The sequence below is a fragment of the Lichenostomus cassidix genome, chromosome 3, assembly GCF_008360975.1.
Source record: "Lichenostomus cassidix isolate B80296 chromosome 3, HeHo_3.0, whole genome shotgun sequence".
In the NCBI taxonomy this organism is placed as follows: Eukaryota; Metazoa; Chordata; class Aves; order Passeriformes; family Meliphagidae; genus Lichenostomus; species Lichenostomus cassidix.
The window spans coordinates 35,871,622-35,899,568 of record NC_139483.1 but is presented as its reverse complement, the minus strand read 5'-3'; the positions used below and the strand labels follow the sequence as shown (position 1 = coordinate 35,899,568).

The 27,947-nt window shown below is 40.7% G+C and overlaps 1 protein-coding gene and 1 long non-coding RNA gene across 2 annotated transcripts in view; both read left to right on the top strand.

Moving 5' to 3' along the window:
* Positions 1-6,311, top strand: part of PRKN (parkin RBR E3 ubiquitin protein ligase) — a 681,963-nt gene extending 675,652 nt beyond the window's left edge. The window contains exons 11-12 of the mRNA XM_085055318.1: positions 434-551; positions 5,031-6,311. Coding sequence (XP_084911444.1) covers positions 434-551; positions 5,031-5,140 — 228 coding nt within the window. The 3' untranslated portion in view covers positions 5,141-6,311. The remainder of the gene's footprint in view (positions 1-433; positions 552-5,030) is intronic.
* Positions 6,312-8,882: 2,571 nt separating this feature from the next.
* LOC146439472 (uncharacterized) lies at positions 8,883-27,081 on the top strand. Its single transcript, XR_014850804.1, has 4 exons — positions 8,883-9,159; positions 17,195-17,296; positions 24,280-24,455; positions 26,252-27,081. It is a non-coding gene; the product is annotated as an uncharacterized LOC146439472 (long non-coding RNA).
* The last annotated feature ends 866 nt before the right edge of the window (positions 27,082-27,947 follow it).

Here is a 27,947-nt window from a genome sequence, read left to right as displayed (position 1 = left end):
ACTTGTGTAGATTATGTAATTTTGTCCCAGTCACAAACAGGACAAACACAGGAGTCCCTTGTACACTCTTCATGATCACTTTTTCCATCTGTGTCATATCTGGGGAGCTTTCATTGCTCACAGGTGGGTATTTTACTTTTTTTCAAAAATTTTTATGCTTTGTGCCTCTTCTATTTGTACAGAATTAGGTTGTAATGAAATGCAGACCTCCAATACAACAGAGTACACTTTATTATGAAAAACAATTTCCTTCCAGGCACCCCACCATCCTGCATTACCAAATGTTGGACTTTCATGGTGTTTTTGCTTTTCTTGCAGGAAGGGCTTTAATCTCTGAAGCAGAATCAAACCTAAGGTGTCTAACATGTCATGTTGTCAGCTGGATTCACCTGACTCCTCCTTTGCCCACAGGTGCTTTTCTCTGTCTTTGCAGGGCTATGTAGTTGATGAACATGCAGCCATGCAAGCTCGATGGGAAGAAGCATCTAGAGAAACTATCAAGAAGACAACCAAGCCATGCCCCAACTGCAATATTCCCGTAGAAAAAAATGGTAAATTTATTAGATATTTTGTACTTAACTGTCTTTTAAAATTGATTTTACAGTATAAATGTATGAATGTGCAGGTGTACATATGCATAATATTATTCCAAGAGGGAGAGAGCACACAGAGCTTGAAAAATTCCCTGTGTCACTTTGTCTAAATTATCTTGAAAACAGTAATTCTAAACCACTTAGTCCTAAAACCACTAATTTAGCCTCAAAAAATGTCCAGCTATTTTGTAGATAGGGAAAATAAGGCATTGGATGCAGCATTCATGTGACTGGATATCCAGCTAGTTGTGTAGATTTTCCATTGTCCCTGGGAAAAATAGACATTTGTAGAGTAAAACTCATCTCACAATGAGGCAGAATATATGTCTAATATAGGCCAGAAAAATCACACCTAGAAGTGGGGTGTGAAGAATTAGTCCTACTGTAGATGTCTACACAGTATATGGCTTAATTTAGGTGTGATTAATCCCAGTCCAGCCACATGGCCATGGTAGACAAGCAAGTTAGAGGAAGCAACATGGGCCCTCACAAACAGTTTGCACTAATCAATGCTTACCATGTAGGAAGAAAAGTAATCTGCTGGCACTGGGATGGTTAAAATTAAGAACAGGAATGGTAAATAGGCTGTACTTTATAGGTTAATGCTGTTCCAAGGCTTAAACATATTTATGTTAATTAAGAAAAACATATTAACATGATTGCCTAAATATTACACAAATATTTAGAAGATGCTTCTGAGTTTTGTGGCATCAGTTATTCACATGGGACGCTGAAAATGCCAAATAAGATACAATGAACTGCAAGGAGAGAACACTTCAAGCAGTGACACTGCAGAAATATTACTGGGGAAGAAATAGGACAAAATCATGAAATCTGGGGTTTGATGAAAGAAAATAAGGCAGTTGGCAGATGGAAAGTGGGAGACACCTTCGTGCACAAGAAGCAGAAGGAAAAAAAGCTTGAATTCAAGAGTGGGAAGGTGAGACAAGATTTGGCATATCATAGAGAGCAAGGTGGGCAGCAAAAGAGAGATAACAGAGGGCTAGGTCAAAAATTTATTTACAGATTTGTAGAACAGACTGGAAACCAGAAGTTTTAATCTGATTAGAAATAGACAAACTATAATGGAGACTATTTTTATTCAACAGTTTGTGCACAGTTAAATAAAAAAAAAAATCCCTTCTGATTAGGCTTGAAGGAATGCTAGGACCTTTACTTTCTCTGACACTCTTCTACAAAATCTTTACTGGTAAATTACAGGCAGTTACCATTTGTCACAAACAGGATACCCATATTTGATGCCATTCACACAAGTCCCACTAATGTTTAGGGAAGTTTCTTGTAAAAATCACCACTGCATCAAGGAGGAAATAAAGGCAATTATAATTTTTATCTTTGAATAATAAGCAGGAAAAGATCTTCTTGCTTATAGCCTGACCCAAGTCAGAACAGTGCCTCATAATGCAAAATGCCAGCATCACAGTAGCAGTCTAGAAACACACTGGAATTGGCCAACTGTGTTGCCATTCAGAAGGACTTTGACAGGTTGGAGACATGGGCACAGAGGAACCTTCTGAAATTCAGCAAAGGCAAATGCAGGATCCTGCATGGGGTGAGAAATAACCCCAGGAACCAGCACAGGCTGGAGGCTAACTTACTGGAAATCAACTCTGCAGAGAAGGACCTGGGGGTCCTGGAGGACAACAGGCTGTCCATGAGCCAGCAGTGTGTCCTGGTGGCCAAGAAGGACAGTGGAATCCTGGGGTGCATTAGGAAGAGCATTGCCAGCAGGTCAGGGGAGGTGATCCTGTCCCTCCACTCAGCCCTGGTGAGGCACATCTGGAATGCTGTGTCCAGTTCTGGGCTCCTCAGGACAAGAGAGACATGGAGCTCCTGGAGTGGCTCCAGCAGAGGGTGACAAAGGTGATTAAGGCACTGGAGCATCTCTCTTACAAGGAAAGGCTGAGGCAGCTGGGCCTGTTCAGCCTTGAGAAGAGACACTGAGAGGGAACCTCATCAATGTCTGTGAGTGTCTGCAGGGAGGAGCCAAGAGGATGTTTCCAGGCTCTGCTCAGTGCTGCCAAGCAGTAGGACAGGAGGCAACAAACACAAACTGATGCACAGGAAGTTCCACCTAAGCATGAGGAAGAACTTCTTTACTGTGTGGGTGACTGAGCACTGGAACAGATTGTCCAGAGAGGTTGTGGAGTCTCTCTGACTGGAGATATTTAAGAACCATCTGGACACAATCCTGTGCCATGTGCTCTGAGATGACCCTGCTTGATCAGGGAGGTTGGACCAGCTGACCCACTGTGGTCCCTTCCAATCTTACGTATTCCATGAATCTGTGATTCCAGTGAAGGGCTACAAAGATGATAAAAGGACTGTGTAAATAAATACCTGCTGGGAGGAGCGAAGAAAACAGAGGCAAATTCTTCTCATAGTGCCCACTAAAAAACAGGCAACCATGTGCACAAATTGAAACAGAAATTCCATTTAAACACAAGAAAATATTTTTACCATGTGAGTGGTTGAAGACTAGAACAGGTTACCCAGAAAGAATTTCTATTCTAGGATACTAGGATATTCTATTCTATTCAAAGCACAGCTGGATGCAATCCTGAGCACCCACTTTAGTTGCCCTGCTTTGAGCAGTGGGTTTTGGATTGGATGATCTCTAAAGGGACCTTCCCACCTCAGTGATTCTGTCATTTTGCAAATTAAGGCGTGAAGCTTAAAAAGCGCAGTGGTTGCCTTTTTCTTTGGTCACGGGTACTGCACATACCAGCTTCTGGGCTGCCATTTGTAAACTGAAAGAAGCACTTCAGAGCTGCCAAAGTACAGCTGCTGTCAAGAGACTGTCAGCTGTGTCCTGAGCTCTGCCAGCAGTTCTCATTTGGGAGGAGTACACTAACTCCACACAGGAGAATAATGTTGCTTTCATTCCCCGAATGTTCTGTGGGCACTGTCTTTTGCAAGGGGCAGTGACAATGCCAATACATTTTCTGTAATAGCCTGTATAAGCTACAGGCATTGTAGAATATTTCTGGATGCCAATAACTTTCCTCTAACAGCTGAAGTGAAAGAGAGAAATGCTTTCCCACAGCTCAGTCCCCAGTCCTAGTGAGTTTAAACACACATCCACATCTCTCAGAGGACTGCTGTACTCACAAAGCTGTAGGTCAGGTTGCTTGAGGCACTCTCCATTCTTGACTGCTGATCTCACCTGCCATGTAGTAGAGAACAACATGATTTATATAGCTTAGCAGAAGGGCACACTTTTGACAGAGGGCATCTATTGGGGTTTGGGTCCTGACCCAGGACTGAGATGAGTTTTACCCGGTGATGGCTTAAAACAAACTGTAAGAGAGGACTGGATCTAAACTTTGAATAAACCATAACACGGAGGCTGGCCATTTGTATGTTTACATTTAAATAAGATAAAAATTTTTCTGGCACATCGCATTTCTTACACAAAGATATAAACTGACAAATAGACCTTACTATCACAAGTAGTTTTCTCTCTCTGTCAGGTGAAGCAGGCAGGCCTGTTTTAACAAACCAATTCTTATGTCTCCTGCTGTTTTTGCCTTCTGAGAAACATTCTGGAGTGGCATTTATAAAAAAGGTGGTGTAAGAGTAGCAGCTCATACAGTAGGGAACACACACTCCATGTACCTCCCATCACCATTTGGAATCAAACCAAGATGAACCATTTCAGCATTTCTTCATACTGCATGCTTTTCTCTCAGTCTGAATTATACAAGAGATCTCTTTGTGTGGTAAGCTACAAAGTTTCCATTGGAAGTGTATTTCTGTAATGACCTTTGACAATGTTAATGTTTTATATGTTACAAAATAAACTTTTGATCAAGGTTGTGAGCAGAGAGATTAAAGCTGCTCTCATGGTATAGAGAAGTAAGAATCCCAGTATCAAGAAGCATTGATATGATCATAAGGCTGTTTCAGATACTAAAAACGTCAAATCAACTTAAATTACTAATGTCATTTTTGTATAATCAGCAGTCAGCCCCCAAAGTCTGTATCTCCTGATTTACTAACTTTGCAAATCTTGCAGTTGTTGAATCCAAATTCAAAAAAAGAATTTAATTTTGTTCATCTTCTGGCTCACAGCTGGACTAGCGTTGAGTAACCTTAAGGAAATAGCTCCATGACTGCTTTGAGAGGCCACAGACTGTCCTCTCTTTTCCCCATCCCTGGCAGAGTCTTTTTTAATTTCCTCCAACCCCTGCAGTCCCACAAGTGAGAACAGCACATTAAAGCCCAATAAGAGAGGAGCAGCAGGTTTTAGAAAGCCCAGGGAAGTATTCTTCAAGTTCGTACTTTTCTTTTATTAAATAATTTACTTTGTGAGTAAATTAATGTCTAAGAAAGTTTATTTTAATGCTCTTAATTGTTGATTAACATCTCTAAGTGTTTGCCAAGTACCAAAGCCATTCTGTTGCTATTTTGCAGGTGGCTGCATGCACATGAAATGTCCTCGCCCCCAGTGCAGGTTTGAGTGGTGCTGGAACTGTGGCCTGGAGTGGAACAGAACCTGCATGGGAGATCACTGGTTTGAGTAGCAGGGCTGAGGCCAGCCCACGTTGCTGCTAAAGCTTGCTTTCATCAGGGACAAATTATGAATCCCTTGCTTAAACAAAATTCCCAGTGGTTTTAGGGACACAGAGTTCAGAAGTTGGCCTAGTTTGTTGTTTTTTTGCTTTATTGCACATGCAATCATACCAAAATCACATTGAAGTTATGCCAAGGGTTTTTAATCCACTAAGTGAAAAGAACAATTGTTTTAATGGACAGACTTGCTCATCATGGTACAAAGAGGGGTAAATTCCAACTTTTTTAACTTGTGCAGTCTGTCAACATGGAGGGTAGACAAGGTTACCATGAGGAACCTTACTTGACATTTATAGTCAGGCATCCATAACTCTTGCAAGAGGGAGCAGTCTGCATGTGTGTGTGAGTGTGTGAGCATCAAGGGAGGTGGAAGATGTTTCCTGCATCATCTGCTTTTTTAATTTGACCACTTCTTTGCTCATTCCGCACAATTTTTGATTTTGAGGCAGTATTTCTTAACAACATTTTTGGCAGAGGGAAGACTGTGGCTCTTAAGTGTTTTCTCAGGGTTTCTTCCTAGCAGGCTTTCTGTAAGAGTTTTCTTTTCAAATTAAATTCTCATGGAAACACCCAGCTTTATGCCACACTTGTGCTTGTGTGTTTGTGATATTCAACACAAAGCCTGTCTACCTAGTCATTATAGACTTTGTTACCATGGGAAGATTAGCTAAGGGTGCAGTTTCAGCCCTATGCATGACTGTTGCTACAGTGGTGACTGGATCCAATTAAGTCTTGTTTAAGCTACTGTCACAGGGCTTCATTTTTCTTGTACTTGTGGAATGCTTTGGACATGGCAAAGTGAGGCGGAAGGAGACTTCTCAGGGCTTTTCTCTGCCATCATTGTCATAAATTGAATTAGAATATGAGTATGATTCTGAAAATATATTCATTGCTCTAGTGTGGGGCAGAGGGAAAGCTTCATTTTACAATGTTAACACAGTAGGTAAAGTTTAATAAAGTAAAGCATTTCCGAGCCTGCACAATTTTACTGTTTGTGGTCTTCACGTCGGTGTCTTCCTCTGAAATGAAATGGGTAATGTCCACATCCAACCCATGATGTAAGGATTTGCACAATTTGGTTTTGGGGGGAAAGCACAATAAATAAAGTGGTCAAAATTTTAAGCTTTGTTTCTTTTGTTCATTTGAATACAAAGTAAGTGAGTACAAAGATGTTGGGTGGGTCCTGCATTGCCTTGACTGATTCAAACTCCCAGCTGGGAGGCTAGACCTTTGATCAAGACATAATATTAGCACAAAATAAATTCCACAACCATGGTCTTCTTTTATCAAGTTTGAACTAATATTTTGTATGGCATGACTGTAGAGTCCTGGAAATACGGGTGTGCCTTATATCAGTGCAGAGCATGAAGCTTGAGGCATAAAAAAAAAAAAAAAATCCCAGGCTCACTACAAAAAATGTCTAGTTGCTAAAAGCAGTGGAGTATTCATCTGTCTAAACTCGAAGTGACATTAAAAGTGTGAGAAAACAAAAGAATGAAGGTATGAGAACAAAAAATTAGTGAGAGTGAACTGGTAGAATTAAAAAATGAGAAAGAAAGGAAGTGGCAATGAGAAGACAATGGACATTTCCTAAAGGTAATTTTCCTGTTTGGCATTGCTGAACTAAAATGTATGCAGAAATAGCTACATTGAAGTGTAAGGTTGCAACTGAATGCCACAATGTAGCTCATTTAAGTATATTGTCTTAATGGGGATATTTTACTGTGAGCTTTGATGATCTCATTATTTGATTTCCTATATCTGGGTCTATTTTATAATTTATATGGCTTTTTTCCAACAGGCTAGGGAAAAAGTAACAATGCCTCCTTTTACTCTGATCACGTTACATTGAAGTTTATCACTGTATTTCATATTCAAAAGCATTCAGAATAAAAGAAGTCTGAATCTTTCCTTTTTTTTTTAATTTTTTAGAGTCTTTCTCATATAGGAAGAAGAACTTATTCACTATAAGGCAGTTTCACTGAGTTAGAGCCTGACCTAACATGTTAATGTTTTAATTGTTACATAGAAGTGTGTAATTTACACCCCTGGATCGAGGTCAGTGGGAGTCAATGGACTACAGAGTTGCTCCTGTATTTCTTTCTGGCCTGGGAAGGGCAGGACAGGCATGAGTCATGAGGCTGGAATAGAAACACCTCTTTCTTGGGAGAACTTGTCAGAGAACGGGATTATGAACGTTCGTCTAAGATGTAAACAAGGGCAGGAAAGGAGAGTAAGGAATGGAGTTTCAGCATTGACTCAAGGTTGTTTCACACAGTCCAGATTTTACACTCTGCCAGAAAGAAATGTGTATTCTGCAGAATTTAACGGAACATGTCCTGATCTTCTCTGTGTTAATACTATATGTCTCCATGCATACATGCACAAACTTTGAGATGGTACAGGCTGTAAATCTGATTTCTCCTTAAGATTCTCATACTTTCCACAATTTAAAGGGCATGAAAAATCAGGATTAATGCTCTGCTGACTGTGTAAGTGTGCTGGAATTCCTATAGAGATGTGTGAATTGGACCTAAAATGTCCTACACTGGTAACATTTTTTTGCATGAAAAATGTAATTTTTAAAAAAAATATAAAACTTTAAAAAAAATCTAATTTATTTTGCAATTTGAAACAAAAAAGAACAGAACAAACCAAGTTTTCAATGTCTATTCGCATTGCTCCTCTTATTTCAGCTCTGAAATACCAGAGTGAAATTCACCTCACTCAAATTTAGCTCTTTGGTTGGTTTAGTAGCTTCAGAGATCTGTTGTGTATGTTTATGGTGGAGCTTGCTAAGTTTTTCTGCTCATGGCTGGAGGTGTGATGGCAACATCCCCGCCAGAGACTGGGTGCAGCTCCTGAGAGGATGCACAGGACCTGTTCTGTGTGCTCCTGCACACTCTTGGCTTGGTTGCTGCCTTTTCTGAAAGTTTGAACACTGTCATTGCTTGCTAGCATTCATGGAGGCAGCCTTGGCAAACGCTTCCTCTGGGCTGGCATGCACATCTCTGGTAGTGGTCTGGGCAGCCATTGAGGGTTAGCGAAGAGAAACAGGACTCAAACACAAAACAAGAAGGAAACAAACCTGAGGCCTTAAAAAGATGGAAAGTTTTCAAGAGTTTGTGGGTTTATGTTCTCTCCCAGCAATACACTTTGGAAACAATGGTATTTAACTGTAGGTTCTAAGAAGGTGATTTATTATGGTGCTATAAAGCAGAAAAAAAAATAAAAGGAGTCTGTATCTTTTCACATCAAGGTTTGGCTTTGTTAATTGAATTCTCTTTACCTTGAACCTTCTTCATCTTTCAGATTAAAACAACTACAGACTTGTTCTTGGTACTGCAATCTGGGATCCTTTACTGTGTGTTAAATGAATTAAGTACAGGATGTATGCTTAAATATTCAATAATAATTATCATTATAATAATTCTGCTCTATAATAACAATGAAAATCTCCAATATTTAATTCCAGCTGGAAATTTCCTTCTATGGTGTGGAATATCCCTTTGCCCAGTCCAGGTCAGCTGTCCTGGCCATGCTCCCTCCCAGTTTCTTGTGCACCTCCTCACTAGCAGAGCATGGGAAACTGAAAAGTCCTTGATTTAAGCACTATTTAGCAACAACTGAAACAGCAGTGTGTTATCAACATTATTCTCATACTAAATCCAAACATGGCACCTAGGAAAAAAATTAGCCCGTTATCCCAGCTGAAAATAGGACATATGGTGACGGCTGATGGAAAGAAACCCTACACAGAGACAGAGAGCTGCAGTAGCTCTTAATAGCTAGATTTTGTTTCCAAGCAGCAAAATTCTCATGCTTCCTTCAGTTCCTCATTAAGCAACAGAAAAGCCTGAAGAAGACAACACTGGATGAAAGTTTCCAGGAGAGGAAACCTCATGTCCAGTGGTCCCTGATGGTCCTTCAATAGCTTCATCCAGATATATGTGACAGCACAGCATTAACAGTGAGTAAACAAGACAAATATACTATTTTACATTTTATCTGACAATTACAGGTTTTAAAGAAATATTTCTATCTCTAATTAGCAAATCTAGAAAAGCACCTCTCCCTTTTTCCAAACATGTTTGTCTACTGGTTCCTATTATGTTTATTTGTTTATGGTTTTTATGTGTTTTCCCATGTGGTTCCCCTTGTGTATCACCTACTGATTTCCAGCTGTGTGTGTCCCATCTTCAGACAGTTTAATGCTCAAGAAGCAGCTTGATTGTCTGGGAACTACTGGAGTACACACACTGAATAGTCTCTGCTCATATGTCAGTGGCTCTAAGGAAGCAGAAAGATAGGCAAATTGAGACAAGGTCATTTAATCATGTGGAGAATCATATTTAATGTAGTGCTTTGTGTATCTGTAGGATTTTTTTTTTTTTTTAGAAATCAGGCCATATGTCATTTCATTTTTCTTCATTATTATTAATAGCACTTTTTTCTTTGCTTTTAATTTGTTTTTCTTGTCTCTGTCTCCATTTTTCTGAATAATGGAATAATGGTTCTATGCCAGTAGATAAAATATGCAGCAAGACATCACCTGTTACTTTACTTTTTTGGCTTTTATCCCTAGAATGCTTGAGGAATTCACATAATCCATGTAGGCAGGGAAGTGCCATTATCTGTATTTTACAGTCAGGGAATTCAGTCCAGAGAGTACAGCTAGACTACATGGAGGCAACAGCTCAAACACACATCATCCTTTTCCTCACAACTGGGAAAGTCTGGCTGCCCCAAAGTGGAGGCCACCTGTGTGCTGGGATGGTGATGACACCAGCTTAGGGAAGCAGGAAGCAACTTTGAGGTTCAAGGTCCAGAGAACAGCAGTGTGATATTAGGGACACAAAGAAGAAATTTTTTTAAAGGTAGGATTTTAAGTGGCATAAAGAACAATAATCTAACCTGACATCCTTTTCAACCACTGGGAATTTTACTGCTGGCTTCACTGGGGTAAGACTAATTTAGACTTTGAAGACACCACTAACTTCAACATTTTAGCAGTGCATAGGAGATCTCTGGGAGAACTTGATGTCCCAGTTTCATCTTTGTCTCTTTGTTAGTTAAATATTTCATCTAGAAAATATATTCCTGCCCACTTCATATTTTCTCCACCTCATTTTGGTACAAACTAAAATCCATCAAGCAGTGATGGCACACTGGTTTTAAAAACCTTTAGGTAAGCACATCTGAAGCAACAGACTGTACATGCATTCTTACTTGGTACCGTGATTGTATTGTCTGCCTCAGAAACAGTAATCCTGACAGCCTGCCAACTTCAGCTGCTGGTTACCAAGCCAAAAACTGGTTGAATGATGGCCTTAAGTAATGCTCAAAAAGCAGTGCTAAAATGGAAAGTAGCAATCAATACAATGAAATAGTATTCAGACACTTCTTCTGTTGGGGCCAATACAATGTTTTTCTCAGAGTGGATGCTAAATGCTCCTGAATAGGTTCAGCCAACTGAGTTTGTTTATGCCTGGAAGCTAAACCTGGAAAGCTCTGCACTGTGCTTTTCCAAAGTAAAGTGATCACAATGTGGTCAAAGGGTTTGATTTTTTTTTTTTTTGATGAATAGCTGAAGTCCATGTTTTCCACAGCTGATGGAGTTAAAAATCAGAAAAAAAACCCAAACGACCTCACTAAGCTACACCGACATTTTTAAAGTACTCAGTGAAACAACAAATGTCAGGATTGCTTTTTTTCTTTTTAAGTATGCTTCTCAAAGGCCAGAATGACTGTGATATTTACATTAAACTCAGTCAGTTAATGAAGCTGAAATCAGTTTTGATTCAAGCTTCTGAGTTTTAGTGGTGATGTAACTGAATCTAACATTTTACCACAATATTATTGAGGCTTTGCTTAGCAAATATTAAGGTGCTAATTATCTGAGTTGCAATCACTCAGGTCCTTGCTTTATTTCAAAACTACAATGATAAAGGCCATTCCTATTGCTTCGTTCTGCTGGATTTTACAGAAAGCAAACATAGGCTTCAAACCAGTGCTAGCAATAAGCTCCTGCATGGTAGAATATCTTCTCCTGAAGTAAGGATCTCTTCTCAGTGACATTTACTGCACGCAAATTAAAAACAATCAGTGGCATTTCACTTTTAGTCCTCTTTATTGTGTGAGCTCCAGGGTGGAACCAAACAAATAAAAATGTAAAGCCAAGTCTACACAACAGAAAGCCTATTTTTCTAGCTGTTCCAGTACAGCTATGCCACAGACCTACCTGACACCAGCTCGGTAGACCACTGCATTATACAAAATCAGCAAATTCAAATATTTACTTACGCTATTATATTGGAGTATTTTTAAGGCTTTTGCCACTTTAGAAAATTCATAAGCCCCTTTCCTCCTCAGGAAGGGCTCATTCCAAAAGACCTCTGCAATGAGGGATATCTGGCGCAATCCAACTACTTATACATCATCTGGGTGACCTGGGGCACAGATTACTGTTATGCTTGATATTTGTAAGTGCTCAGCTCCCACTTGAGAACCCAAAAAAAGGCCAGGTAGTCAAAGGTCATGATCACGTGTACTCTTAAAAAAATACCTTCTTTGAGCATCTAAGCAAAGATGGTGCATATACATAAAAGAGAACAGTTGAAATGTTTTATCTGATTCTGAATGCTGTGTAGTATGGAAAAATCTGGCCCTGAGAAACTTTAAATCAATACATTTGCTTCTTCAAAAAACAAAGATGTCCATGATCCAGAGCCCTTTGTAATGACTGCACCCAAAGTCACTTTTCTGTTATGTTTCCAACAAACAGTATAAACATCAGAGTATTTTGCTAGTTGTGTTTATTTAGACATTTGTATTAGATTCTCAAAGGCCTTAGCAGAGCTTTAGCAAGTCTCAGAAAAATGATGTATACTTATTATTGAGTAGCACTGCTTGGCCCAAAGAAATAATTGTTTTTGCTGCCTTCACTCCACTATGGGAGAACTTTTTTTACAAGCAGTTAAGCCTTGACAGATAAGATGATCTTATGAGGTTCCCTCATATCTGTTCCTACAGCATTGTGTTCACCTACTTCCAAATGAAAAATCCATCTTTGAGAACTATTCAATGAATTATTTGATTGCTTGGAAGAAGAAAGAGAGCTCCAGAAACCTTTCCTATTAATGCAGTTATTGTCTCAGATCCAGCAGCTTCCTCTGCTAGTCAGTGCCATCACCAGAGAGATGTCCATACCAGGAGGTTTTCCTGATGCTTAGCACCACCTAATTTCTTTCCCTCTCAAGCTATTAAGACCTCAGGAGTATAAAGTTCTTATGGGTTTGTTGTGTCCACCTACTATCACAGGCATCTTGTAATGTAAGCCTTTCCATGAATTTACAGACTGCCATGGCAAGCAATTTTTAAGTCCCACTTGCTTTCATGGCAAAGCAATTCTGCAACATGATCCCAGCTGCTAGTGATGAGAAACCTTTTCATACCAAGGTATTAACAGTCACCTTATTATTATTTATCTTTATATCAATATCATTGGTAAGTTTAAGGTTTTCATGTTCCTGTTTGTGTTTCCTATTCCCTTTGTTCCCTGACTGGGTGGAGTAGACAGCAGTCATATTTCCACCTCACACATTTTATTAGGCTTAATGGGCCAAGCTTAAAAGCTTGAATAAACATTTCTCTAAACATCCTAGAACCAAGTATGAGTGATGGACTTTGGCATATGACAGCAGGCGTGGCTGCACCACCACCTTCTGTGGCATTCATTCCTCCATGTCCCTAGTGGAACCACTGCTGACACATGCAGATCATAAATCTTGTTCACTGAGACATCATGCTGGCAATTCGTAATCATCCTACAATGGTCCACCTCTCCCAAAACCTTCTTCACCTCATTTCCAAGTGATGTGCTTCTGATTTTTGAGTTGTCTACACCTTCTTTATGGCTTTATTTTTCTAAGGTTTTGCATTTATACAGTTCTAGATAGCTGCTGCTGCATCTCAGGACACAGGCAAGTTTCTGCAAAGTGAGCAAGTACAGGAACATCCTTTGATAATCCTCTCGTGTGTTTGTATTCTAAATGTTTTTTTTTCCATGTGCTACATGAGCTTTTTTTTTTTACTACTTTACAGCACTGTAAATCTGCTATGTTCAATGCATCTGGGTTTGAATACCTCCAGCGTGGCAAGTTATTGAATTGTTTGCCACACATGTTTCAGCTCTTCATCCTCAAGGTTCATCTGTGCTGCTGTTGGTAGAAGTCATGTGGATGTAGATTAATGCAGTGGGTTGGCCCTGTCCAGCAACTAAGTACCCACCCAAATGCTCACTCACTCCCACACACAGCAGGATGGGGGAGAGAGTAGGCAGAGCAAAAGCAAGAAAAAGCCTCACGGGCCAAGATAAAGACTGAAGGTATGAAAAAATAATAATAGTGATACAAAAGCTATCATTCACCACCTCCCACAAGCAGATGGAGGCCCAGGCAGTCTCTGGGCAATGGCTACTTTAGAAAGACAGCCTCCTGGGTTTTATTGATGGGCATGATGTTATATGCCTTGGAATATTGCGTTGGCCAATTCAAGTCAGCTGCCCCAGCTGTGTCTCCTCCCAGCCTCTTGTGCAGCCCCAACCTTCCCAATGAGGTAGCAGAGTGGGAAAAATAGAAAGCCTTCATGCTGTGCCAGCATTGTTCAGTGTCAGATAAAACACTCATATGTTATCAACACTCTTTTAGTCACAAATCCAAAACACAGAACCATACTGGCTGCTAAGAGGAGGATCAGGTCTGTACCAGCCAGACCCAGTGCAACAACCCTGCTTTACACTGACCAGCACAGGATGCTGCTATCCCTGTGGTCACAGCACCACACATCCCCTCCTGCCTTGGGTCCCTAATTCTCTGAGCCAAACATGACTTGAACTAAGGATTAAGGGCTTTTTTTTCTCAGTGTGAGCATTAACAGGTATTCTGTACTTGACTGGCAGCCTACTTTTATAAATTACTTAGCAAAATTGGCTAATTTTGAAAAGCCTCTAGTGGGAGAACCGACAGACAGCTGCACAGACAGACAGATGGGGACAGCAAGGAAGGTAGGCTAAACCCCAGATAGCTACATGAAATTCTCACCAAGCTAGTGTGGAGGAAGATCAGAGAGATGAAGCTGAGGGGGCTAAACAGCCTCATTTTATCATTAAATGATGGCTACACAAAGCATTAAGCATGCGCAATCCAGTCTTAATTTCTACTTCAAATTGAGATCAGAAGTTCCCCATTAACCTAAGGGAAAAATTATTGCATAAGTTTGGATAGGTGGTTCTGGTGAATGTATTAACACACACCCACTCCACCCCCTATTTTGGGACTCTAGAGGAAGCGTTAAGAAGTCTGTTACATTCAACCCAAAAGCTGGGCCTTTCCTGTGGGGTTATTGAGTGATGTTTCAACTGAGTCATGGGGAAAATAAGGTTGGCATTAATTAAAACACATCAGTGATGAAAATTATATAAATTATCTGATTCGTTTTCACCACATGTGTCCTAGGTTGCAATATAGATGTAGTTAAGTATTCTATTACCACCAGCTGTGGGCCATTAGCTGCTATCAGCTGCTAATGACCCACTCCGGATGACAGGCAATGAGCCATCAGGGACCCACCGTGTGACTCATGGACTTATCCCATTGTGGGATGCTCTGCCCAGGAGGGAGGAACCAGGTGTTCCCACCTGGATATAACCTGGCCTTGGAACTGCCTGAGCTAGCCCTGTCTACTGGGTTCCCAGAGGACAAGAGCTACCACTGGATCTTCAGCTGGAGACTAGACCTTCACAGGATCACCGCTTCAACTGGACTACTTCAGTTGGACTGCTACTACCACCCTAACAGGGTGTTAGGTTGTATCTGACTTTGTCAGTGCTTTTCCTTGTATTATTTCACTTATTTTCAATTTCAATCTGGACTCCCACTGGTTTGTTTTCAAACCAACACAACGTGTCTGCCTGTATCTCTCGACTACAGATGAAGTTTGGAGCAACCATGCTCCTAACTAGGATATGTTCATTAAATATCTCAAGTTGGTGGGATGACACCGGCAGCAGCCTGCCTGCTTTTGGCTACTATTTAAAGATGACCAGGACAAAGGCATTGCACCTCCCAACTCACCAGGGAGGTAATCTGTGTCACAGCTGACTGCAGGCAAACTATTTTCTGTAGTGGCAGTAGCCCAGTGAAACAGGGACTATAGAACCAACTTTATCACTTCATGCAGCTTCAAAGAATGAAACACAAAGGGGAAAGATGAGAGCACTAAAGATGTAAAGGTGGCTTTCAGTGATCTGTTCTGTCTGCCAGATTCCAGGCTGGGCCCATTTATCAGCCAGGAGGGAATAGAACGAGTTTCCAGAGGGGATTATAATGGCTTTTTATCAGTAAGTGCCAGTGTTTGAAATACTGCCACATAATCACATCCTTGTATTATCCTATTTAGTTTAACATCTCGGGGGATTCTTAGAAGTATGTTTTGCTTCATTTTTATTGAAATCATTGTAGTATGGTGATTGGCAGAATATATACTATATTGCTAGATAATAACTTTAAAAAAAAATTTAAATTAGACACATTTTGACAAAACTTTTTCCACCCTTTATTGTAGAATCTAAGAAACCTTAAGGTAAAACAGTATTTTGCCTTTTCAGTCATTTATGCACATTTAAGCATTTTCCCCAGAATTCTGTCTTATACTTCTGAACAGGGACTAAATAAACTGCATTCTATAGATATTGAGGAGAATATTAAGGAGGTATATCAGGCATGATTTTATCCCCTCTATATGCTTCTTGGAATATATACTACTCTATAGTATGGATAAATTTCTCATTTCTTTATGTAGAAAATAATTTTTAAAAATCTCCTAAGCCCTTTTAGAGATTTTTTTTCCCAGAAAGAAAACAAAACCACTTCACTGGTCAGGAAATTATTCAAAAACACATACAACATTTTTAACAAATGGCAGTACCACCAGGTTAGTGGTTTCAGTGCATCTGCTCTACAGACAACAATGGCTTGTCAGAAACCATTTCTCCAAAACAGGGTTTACTGTTTCTGGAGATCTTAAGACTTCCATACACTGAGAGCAAATGTAATAATATTAAAATCTTCTCATATAGCTATAGATCCTGTGCAGTCCTACTTTAGTGAGAAAGAAAAAAATAAGCTTTTTATGTACAACTTTATCCCTTTGTTACTTCCTAGTTACAGGCATTGCAAATATTGAATTGCAAACTTCCTAAGTGGTGGTAACAAAAGCCTGCTGAACTACCAAAAATACAGAAGCAACACCTCAGTCAGGATTCATTCTTTGAATCAACAATGTTGATGTCTTTGCATCAACAATGAACATTGTTATAAACACATCAACCAACACAGGAAATTAAAAACACTGCATTCTACCCACATTTGATGACTTGCCTGGCCTTGAGAAAAATGCATTCATGTGTACTTGCAGAAATCTCTGGCAGAATTATTCTGTGACAAAATAGCACCTTCTGTAGTAAATTGCTGAGGAGCAACAGTTGCTCCAAATATTATTCAATATTTCTCATTTAACAGCAAAAAACAAAAGCACACAAACCAACCCCAGGAGATACTTTTGCTTCAGTTTTAGCTTCTTATCACCTTAAATAAACAAAGAAAGCATCTTTTAATTTCACCAAGAATTGTACCTCAAAGAGTGAGCAGCGATAGAAAACTGAAGTTGGGAAGCTGAAAATTGTCTAGGATTACACACATTTGGAAGAGCTTTGCTATAATGGAAAGTATTAGGCATGCTTTTTCCTTTTGCCGTTACAATCTCTTAGATCCCAACACTGTAATTTTCATTAATTACACTGACAGCTATTATAGCTAAGGGACAATGTTTTGACCCTGTGCACACAAATGGCTGGGTTATCAAATGTCCTGTGTTATAGTATAGAGGAAGCTGTTAAGTAGAATGATAAAACAATTTTATCATCTCTTTCCTCTGCTGCTGTTCAGGCTGCCTCTGCATACTTCAGTCTCTACCAGCCAGGAGTGCCAAGCATTATGACTAAAAGAAACTGCACACAAGGATTGATGTGACTGGACACTGCAAAAAAGGTAATGGAAAAACTGCACTTGCAGAACAATATCTGAACTTAATGACACACCCCTCTGTCATTGACAATCCTGATTCCTCCTCTTTGAATTCAATTTTAAGTTCATTCTATATCTCTGGTGGAAACCTAACTCATCCCAGATGATGACCATCACATTCCCATGTACCCTTCTGGTACAAGGAGGGGGGCATTTAGAAGAAGCACAAAATGCCAGCTATAAATCAGACCTGAATTCTCTTTTCTTTTTCTGAAGAGCAGCACCAGTAATCATGAAGGAAATTACTCACCACTTGGGGTAACAATGACAGGATCAGACTCATGCCCCTGGCTTCAATTCACAGACAATTTGTGAAAATGGACTTGAACACCATGACAGTATTATTAAAAATGCCCACGAGGGTTTAAACAGCACACCATAAATATTAGCTAGTGTTGCTGCCACAAACATTGAACAAGGATGATAAAACAGTTTTAAACATCTCCTTGTTAAATAAGGCTTGTTTGGTCTTTGTTCTGAATATGTGACAGAGTCTTGTGGAAAAAGGACTGGGCAGACATGAACTGAAACCTGTGTAACAGAAGAACCACAGAGGAGACAGTGAATTTGCAAATGTCACTTTAAATCTGGTATTACCATCTTTGACTGGCTGGCTTTGCAACCTCCCTTTAGGTGTATATATGTGTGTGTAGCATATAAATCAAAACTGAAAAATTGCATTAAAACCCTTATTAGTTCATCAAAGTTTGAAACCTCGTGCTGTAGCCACATTTTACTACTCAGAATCATTTTAAGATCTGTTGCATATTTGTGCCTTCTCCCATCTCCTCGGGAGAGCTAACTGTGAGAAGTCAGGCGTTGCACCTTCTATACCTTTCTGCATAGATCCAATGTCAGCGAGGACCTTGGCAAACGTCCTCTGAAGAATTTTGCTGAAGTGGCTGAAGACACTCCTGTGCCTGTCTGAGTGCCCTGCCCTTCTTCTGTCACTTGTCTTTTCCCATGAATAGTGAGCATTGAGCAGTTCACCTCTGGGGGTGATTTTCTGGAAAATTTGGCCTGCACCTCGGGACAGTTAGGACACAGGCACATGTTGCTCCTTCGCCTTCCACAGGATCAATAATAACTCAAGCGGGTAGGAAAGACAGACAGGAGACCAATAACATCTGAAAGTGCTCCTGTGAGATTTCCCAGTCTGTCTGCTGAAAAGCCCCTCAGCTCTGTTGGCAAAGCACAGATAAAGGGCCACAGTCTCCTCTAGTTTAAGCCAGTACCTAGTGTCACAGAAACTCATGGTGTTACACCAGGTTGATGCAATTTAAATATTTATACCTATTTATAGTTCATGGCCTGACAAATATTTAGCCATCTGAAGGAAAGGCTCCTATATTCACCAGATACATGTCAGGTCAGGCCATAGATTCCCTCTCCAGAGCTGCAGGTCCATCCCATTCCCACCTGCCCCAAATCACCCCAAAGAGAGATGCCACAACCTTCCCCAAAGTGATTTGAAGTCACTCAGGTAGGGAGCAGAGCACAACATTAAGGAATTCTGCTCTTGTCCAATTAAGTTGATGCAATCAACTGTTCCATAAATACTTAGGGATCTTCTTAATAACTCTATTTTTATCAGCTTGAGTGCCACAAACAGTAGTGCAAGGTAATCAGCAGGGCTGACATCTGAATTCAGGGAAGTTTTACCTTACTGTGTTTTCCCTCCTGAGCACTTGCTCTATGGTAACCCACTCCCTCTGCCATTACTGTGCTGGCTTCCATTTGCTGCTAGCATCCAATATAGAGTAATTTTCTTTAAATTACTTTAAAAGTACTGATGACTCTGCTTCCAAAAATGCACTCTTCAAAACAAGCTTCTAGGCACAATTTTAGGACACAGGAAACTAAAAGAAATGTGAAACAAACTTGAATTGCTTCTAAGTAAAAAAATTTGGCCAAGGCTTTCAAGAGCTACTTTCTTGTGAGAAGGTGCATCTTGTCTATTTGTTTGCCTCCATTTCCTAATTCAGAAATGGCTTTTAGATTCCCAAGGATATTTAGAATAAAGTAGTTAATCCACAGAGTTAAACAGCTTCTGCTGCTGAAACCTGTCACTTGTTGCCTCCATTTCACTGTGGAGTATTTTTAGCAATATTTTAGCAGTTCTTACAAAGGCTTATTGTGCTTCACATTGTCTAGTGTTTAGCAGAAGACTGTTCATACCCTTAAGCTGTCATGACCCAGGTGGCTGCTATTTCCTCCCTCACTCCTGTGAGCTCTGTTGTAGTAACAGACACAGTCAGAGGGCAAGTTACTTTCAGAGACACATCATAGTCCCACAAGGTCCTATTCCATTTCGAGAAGAGCTGAAACTCAGTGACAAAATCCACAAAATGTTATGAAAGCAGCTGGACCCTTCCATCTGTGATACACAGGGATTCAGCACAGGAGCCCAGGAATTTCTTTTGGCTGTTGGATGAAGCCTACCACTCCATGCAGAAGTCTTTACAGTTGTGCAAACATCACTTGTTTTCTCACATGATGGAGACTCCTGCATGTGCAGGGAATTGCTGCTTGAAAATCCATGTGTCTTGGTGAGTGAATGTAACACCAGCTGTAAGATCCTTACACTGCACTAAACTGAGGACTGGCAAATCTCCTTGCCTCTGTAGAAGTTTTAATAATTCCAAGTGGATTAGGGGAAAGGCCCCTAGGCACAACTCAATGCAGGAGGGAGAATCCATTTAGGATTGCAATCATTTGACTAGTGCCAGTGCATGGGAATTGGTTTTGGGGTTAAATTCTTTGCCTAAATAAGGTATTTGAAATAAGAGAGGAAAAAGCATTTCATACCTGCTAAGTAGAAAGTTATCCCTCCAGCAACAAACTTTTTAAATGGTTGTCAGGATGGTATCATACTGCCTGATGTAGGTCTTGGAGAAATGTTAGTATGAGGTGGACATTTTTCAGCCATGGGTTTTGGCATTCCATCTGTGTTGGAAAAAACACTTATTTTTAAAAAACAATTTTATTTCACTGTTTGTGATTCCCCTTATGAAGGAAAAGGGACAGGAAATCAGACATCAGGACAGATGAGCCATTTCCAGTGTACAAACAAACTCAGACTGTGAGGTCACTGATGTCTCAAATGCTACTAGTCCCTGGGGGTGGCAAGAGAAGACAATGCTTAGGAAGCCAGATGCAGCCATTTGTCTCCAAGGAGCAGCTGGTGATGAGATGCTCTTATTAATGAAATGGGATTGCTCAGTGCTGTCGATTTACTGCGGTTAGTGTAGCCAATTCTGATTCATGCTACCATTATGAATACCATGCCTAGGAGGAAGCAGGCTTTGTTAGTTATATTGTTAATACTTGAGGCACCTGTGATTCAAAAAAAGGTGTAAAAAGTAGTAGATTGAGTGCTTACGTAGACTGTTTTATGATTGAATTGCCAGGTGACTGACTGACAGATCCCAGAGCTCAGAGTTTCCTGGACCAGTAATTCTTAGTCATCTGGGAGTCGATGTGTAGGAAATGACATTAGCTATGTTATCCAGGTTGGGAAAAAATATACATCAGTGTGGTTTGTAGGATTAATAACATACTGCTAGCATGGAAATTAAATAGTGTCAAATCACTCTGAGAATGGTTGTGCTGAACCTGCATCAAAGAGGTGGGGCTGAGCTCAGGAGCTGGTGAGGACTTGGGCTCACACCAGGTTGTGTGTGTGCACACAGTGAGCCTTTTTTGCTCACTGTGTGCACATTGATGGCTTGAGGTCAGGGCACCTGAACTCCTGTGACAAATGACAGCAGGATGACACTGAGGACTCTCTGTAGAGCAGGAGGTGGCTCCTAACAGCAACCCAGCCCCTTTGGCCCCATGAGTTTTTAATACATCACACATAAATTACCTCACATGTATTGCACTCAGGCTTGGTACTTCTGTGTTTCTTACTGCATTTTCAATAAAACTTCATTGTTGAGGGTTTTATACCTTCTAAAACAACTACATGCCTAGTTAAAGCAATTCTAGTGCTGAGCTATAAAGTCAGTCTTTCTCAGAAAACAGTCCATTCTGGGTACTGTATCCAACAGTTTTTCATGAGGGATTTGTGAAGCAGGCAGCCCTCTGATGAGGCCACAGTTAGAGGCTTTTTTAAGGTACCATCTTATCACCAGGGTTAGGCAGCCATCTCATGGAGGTTCACTCCTCCAGGGCCAAGTGGGAGTACTGCCCAATTTCTGGCTGAGCCATTTGGGCATTTAGCCATAAGGTCACTTAGCACAGTTTCCTGTTGGAGAGGTATTTGAAGCAAGGTCTTCGTCTCGTGTTTGCTGAATGTATTAAATTGGTGACAAGGGACCCCGCAGTTTCAAGCAATGTGATGCTCAAGGAACCTGAGGACTGGTTTCAGAACAGCCTGCCAATGGTTTGTAAGAGCTTGCTAACTACTATCTATTGCAGTGATTTTTTTCCAAAGGAAGTCGATTGCAATTGCAAATTCGCAATGCAGTTTCACATAGACTACAAAGGAGTTGCCTGCATAAAGAGACTTTGATTTGCCACCATCTTTTTCTGGATTCAGACTGCTGACCAGCTCCATGGCCTGTTATCATACCCCTAGTTATCCCCTAGCCTTGGCTTGTTTTTCACAGAATCAAAGAACAGAAGAGAGGAAGATACCATGGGGCAGCTTGTGCCACGAAGCAAAGATGGACCCTGGGCTGCATCCAAAGCAGCATGGACAGAAGGTCAAAGGAGGTGATTCTCCTCCTCTACTCCACTCTCATGAGACCCTTCATGGAGTGTTGCATCCAGCTCTGGAATGCCCAACATAGGAATGGTGTGAACCTGCTGGAGCCAGTCCAGAGGAGGGCCAAAAAGATGATCAGGGGCTAGAGCACCTCTCCTATGAAGTCAGGCTGAGAAAGGTGTGGTTGTTCAGCCTGGAAAAAAGAAGGATCCAGGGAGACCTCAGTGTGGTCTTTCAGTACCTGAAAGGGGCCTACAAAAAAGCTGGGGAGGGACTTTTTACAGGGCATGTAGCGATAGAACAAGAGGGAATGACTTCAACCTGAAAGAGGGTAGATTTAGATTAGATAGCAGGAAAAAGTTCTTTACTCAGAGCGTGATGAGGCTACAGTAACCAGTAACAATTTTCTCAATACAACAGACAGTTCTGAAGCTGTCAGCATCCACTGAAATCAAGGAAAGCCACTGGGAGCAAGATCAGGACAAATTATAGAAAATGAAGAGCTAAGACCTGTCCCCTCTTGTGACACTGGAAATATGTAGGTTCCCTAAACCATCACTTCAGTGGGGAAGAAAGGTCAGCGGGAAGAAACCAGAGGAAATACAGTGTCCTGTACTCTTTTCACACAGAACACAGATTTGCTCCATTTAGTGGCAGAAAGCAGTCTGTAGTGTACTGTATTTTTGCAGTCACATCACAGATATTTCACAGACCAAGGCAAAACCTGAACAAGATCTTGCCTGGTTCTTTCACTCCTTTTCTCTAAGTCCTGAGCTACTAATGCTGTTTGTATTTCCTATTATCAAGTATCATGCAATATCTTTCTGCAATTTAGTACCAAAAACGATGTTCAATTTTTTTTCAATCCTTAATGTGTGTAACAGACATTTACAAAAACTGTAAGTATTCAGCTTTTACCCAATTAGCTTTTAGCTAATGCCTTTTTATTTAAAAATCTATTTCCTCAACCACTGGCTCATTATGAGAAAGAAAGCAATAGTACAGAATACCAGTTAGCTCTCTTTTTGAGGAGTCGAGTTTGTTGACACAGAGTATTAGTCCATAAGGCGGAATACTGAATTTAACCATTAAGTGACCAGGAACCATACTTCACACAGTATCTCTAAAGTGCAGGACCTTTATGAATCATTAGTGGGCTCTACTAAAGTATACAGAATAAAAATTGACCCTAATCTGCTCTTCAAATACATCAGACTACAGAGAAATTGAAAAAATTGTATCTACTATCCATGTAAGGACCCTACTGAAAGATTGTTGCATGGTAGTTATTTCCTAGCACGCAAACCATGGTTTATCCCATAATTTTCTTGGGAAATAGACCCTTCTTGGGAAACAGCTCCGTTTATCCCATCAGATAAAGCTGTCTTTAAAAAAGCAGCACATAGGAGAACATGGGATGGAGAAGGCTATAGCTGATCAAGATGAGAGTTGAGTCCTGCATTGTATTTCCAGTATGGATACCATGGTGTGGGATTGGTAAGAGGAGCTGCACAGGTAATGTGTTCTTCAGTGAGCAATGTATAAGGATAAGTATTTCTCCTGGGTCTTCTAAAAAGTTTTTTTAAATGACCTTTCCAATTCTGTGTGATTGAACAGATAATCAAATGCTAATTTCAATGTAAATTTGACAATGGAACTAGAGTTGTTACTTGGCAGAATGAGGATGAATTCTCTAAGTGTGGCTTAAAGCTGCTGTCTTTTATGGGCAGGGTGAGGATGCAGCCATACACAGGGTGAGGACACTGCTACAGAATTAATTACAAGATACATCAAGAGGACCACACCTATTGCAGGGATTGCCATTTTATGTGAGTTTGTGTACAGTTTGAAATGGCAGGCTCACATAGCTCATCTTTATACACCACTGTGGCATAAAGCAGCCTTGTCCTCATCATGCTGAAGTAGTTACTTCCTTTTCTAGGAGAGAAAATGCACATATGCAAGCAACAAGAATAATTGTGTGATTTGTTTCTGACTGCAAATGTCTGTGTAACTACATATGCAGATTAGGTATTGCCCTTGAAGACCTGGAGAGCAGCCAGTGTGCTGTGCTTCCTCAAGGTAAACAGAGTTACGCATAAACAGCATTTGTTTTTACACGGTCTGTGCTACTCCAGCTTCCAAGTGTTCAGACCAAGATTTTTCTTCTGCAGTTTCTTATCTGAGCTTTTCTGCAGTTTCCTGAGTACCCTCTAAACAACCCTTACCTTTGCAGTTCCAAAGTGATCTTTCCCCTAAGATCTTGGAGGAATTCCACCCACGTACACCCATGACCATGCCAGTAACAGATGTTGCATCTCTGCATTTCCAAGGTGCCATTGAAGCCCTCGCCGCTTTGTCACACTCTGAACCATGTTTAATTGGAGCTGCAAGATTTCCTCCTGCCTCAGGGTAGGTGTTTGTATGTGTGCGAATGTGTGTGCATGCATGTCTGTGCGTGTGTCTAAAATATCTGCTCTGTCACCTGCAGTGTAGCTATATCTAACGTCAGTCACCTGAGTCACAAAGTTTGGAGCCAAAGTGGTCCATGCAGAATTCTTCATTTTTGTCAAGCTTTAAGAAAACAAGAAAAATAAATCTGTCTCATTTTTATTAGATATGTGTGCAAAGAGAAACAAAGGATCCTCTCCTTCTCACAGGTAGGCTCTAGTTGAACACTTAAAACAGATGCAGAAATAATATTTTCACATGTGTAAGGAGTATTAATTTTGTGGATGTCAGCAGATGTGAAAATATTTGGTGTAATTCTGAAAAGAGTAATTTGGAAAACATTTTGTATGGTGGGATCCTTGGTATTTGTTAAAGGAATGATATTCTTTAAAAATTGTAAAAGCACCATAATTGATTAGTAATCATAGACTTGCTGAAGAAAATAAAGTATACTGAAAGAGTAAACATGTTCAAAGAAACAGGTTTTGGTATCTCAGCCAGTATTCTTTCTGTATGGACTAGACTTTGTAAAGGCTCAAATTGGACAGTCTGGAGCTTAAATTCCTGTAACTCATCTCACACAGCTCTTTTGCTAATACCTATTCAATTAAAGAATTATTCTATTTTAAAAATAACTGTGGCCCTAGGGTTTAGTTTTAACAGGATGTTTCCATTTGTGAGTGCCATGTGGCTTCTTTGCAGGAAAGTGGAAGTTTCTACATGAAAACAGTGGATCCACTGTACAGCTGAGGTAGAGGAGAAGATGGCAGGGGTCACAGTTAGGGTTAGTTCACACAAGAAAAGCTTGCCCAGAAAGATTAGTTACACAGGCAGTGAGTGTGATTTTCAGCACCACTGCCCCAGTGGCCTATTTAAACGGGTACACCTGCATCTGCATTAGGACATTTTTCATTACAACAATGCATTGCATCAGTACCTTTCATTTTCAGTTTCCATACTTAAATAAACTGTCAGCTTATATTAACCTGTGTATAGAAATTTTCATGTGGCTTCCTAGAGGAAAAAGATTGTGCAGTCATACTATACACATCAATCCTTATTATAATTCCTGACCTTGTTAGCTGATTCTAATCAATCCCCAAAGAGCAGCAGAGATCTCAGACACAATTAGTTTCCCACAGTTTCCATAAAGACAGATAGGCCAAGTACAGGAAAGACTTCCTGTTATTTCCTGCGTGGAGGGACAACCTGCAGTTCAGCCTTTCTTACACTCAGTCTACACAGAAGAGGACTATTATGAATGCTTTTAAATGCAGGAAATGAGCCTTGTGTAACCCACACCTTATTAGATATTGGAGCTTCTAACCACAAGTCATGCTGCAAGAGCAAGCTGGACTTCTTGAGTCCAGCTGCTCATGGCAGTGCATCCGCCCATGTTTGTATCCACCCTATCAGTTCGGCAGCATCAACACCAGGGATGCTGCCTCTTTTCTCTAGGCCAGCATAGATAGCATTGCAGAACTTTCCAGGACAGACAAGCTTTTGCCTGCTATAAAATTTCTGAAGTTGAATTCACAAGTCATTTAAAAGCGCATGTGGTGAGCAGGGTTGGGATCCAGCTGTGAAAACCAGCTAGCAGCTCATTTTGCTTCAGCCATGAGAGATACCTGGTTTCCTCACCAATTGGAGAGCATCTTTGCCTAGTAGGACTATAGGGGTGGGTTGGTTTGGGGCTTGTTTTTGTGGTTTTGTTATTGTTGTTGTTCCCATGTTTTTGTTATGTTTACTTCTTACAGGGAAACTCATTGAAAATCACCCATTTCACACAGTGATGGATAGCTAGGAGGCATCATTGCCTCCTGTAAGTTCCTGACTCAACTCTTGAATCATGTTCAATGCAAATAAAGTATTTGCATACCCACCAGCAACAAGGAAAAAAGCGGCACTGAGATTGCAAACCAAGTACTCAAAACAAGGAATGCCAAAATTGAGACATACTCCATTCAGTGCTCTGGAGGGCAGAGCTTACAGAAAGAGAAACCAACTCTTTTTTATCCTCCTTGTTCCACCACCTAAAAAATACTCAATGAGGACATCACAAGACCTGCTTTTAATACGGAAATATTTTTTTCCATGTGCTTTCCAGTCTCAGTCATTACCATGATATCTAACAGCTTTGTAAGATTTACCTTTTAATACCCAACTTACATAAGAGGATTTTATTATTCACATTTTCCTGGTTAGACTTTTGAGAAATAGATGTACTGTATCAAAACTAGGATTCACCTCTTCAGTGGAAAGTTTTCTGAGGTGCAAAGCATCCATAAAACCTATTACATTCAGCTGCAGCTTAACACTAATGAAAGCAAGAAGATAGATTTTCATTGTGGCTTCACAGAAAATCGGAACATACAAATAACCAGCTGCAGAGAGTTTCGTTTCAGGGCAAGCTAAGTAAAATATTCAGAAACTACGACACTTAGCATCAGGGTGCCTGACTTTTGGACTCTTGGCTCTCAGGATAACACCTAGCTGCTGAGTGAGATACCTTGCAATAATACCCCAAGAATCTGTACATGTAGTACACAAAGCTGCTTCAAGTAGGTGGTCAGGGATGCTTTGGATGTAGCTGCGCTACAAACCCAGCCCTCATTATGAAGAATGAGGTACTCTTCACAGTTAAGTACCGCATTCATGGATTTTAATTCTTCTCCCTCTACCTGGAATTACCCCTTTTTCAAAATGCAGCCACAGGGTCAGACTTTTAAAATATGGCTGGAGAACCCTATTGTAGCTCTGTTTCCAGTTGTGGCCCTATCTTCTGCTGCTTTTTGCACAAGCTTTACACCCGTTTCATTGCTTTATCTTGTCTAGGAGCTGCACCGTGCAACCACTGCCCTGTTCAGGTATCACTGGCTAGAGAGTACTCTGCCTGTGCTGTGGCCACTCTCACCTCCAGGCTTTTCCGCCCTTGAGCAGCAGCCTTGCTATTGCTGCTTCCTAAGAGCAATAGTACTAATGATAATAGCAACGATGATAAACGTAATTAAAAGCAGAGAGAGGAATAAAACGCCAGAAAAACAAGTGATGTGCAGTACAGTTCCTCAGCAGACACTGACCGATAGTTGCTGACCGGAGTTAAACCATGACAAGTGTTTGTGTTTATCTTACACTGAGGGTAAACAGGGATTCTACATGGCTGGTAGGGACCGGGACTGCAACAGAGCTTTGCTCTATCCAGCTCATCGCCTGCCAGTCCCCGCCTCGGGAGCCCTCCAGCCCCGGCACAACCAGACACCCAGGAGCTGACAGTGCTGTCCCAGCGATGTGTCATCCCAAGCACCAGCATCTTCCAATGCTTTGGATGCTTATAATAGACTCCGTTCTTACTATTCTCTATTCATGGAAGCTGCCTTTCACTCCAGTGCGAGCCTGGCAGCAAATGTTTGCGTTGTCACAGAGAGCGAATATTATGTGTCAGCGTACTCGGTG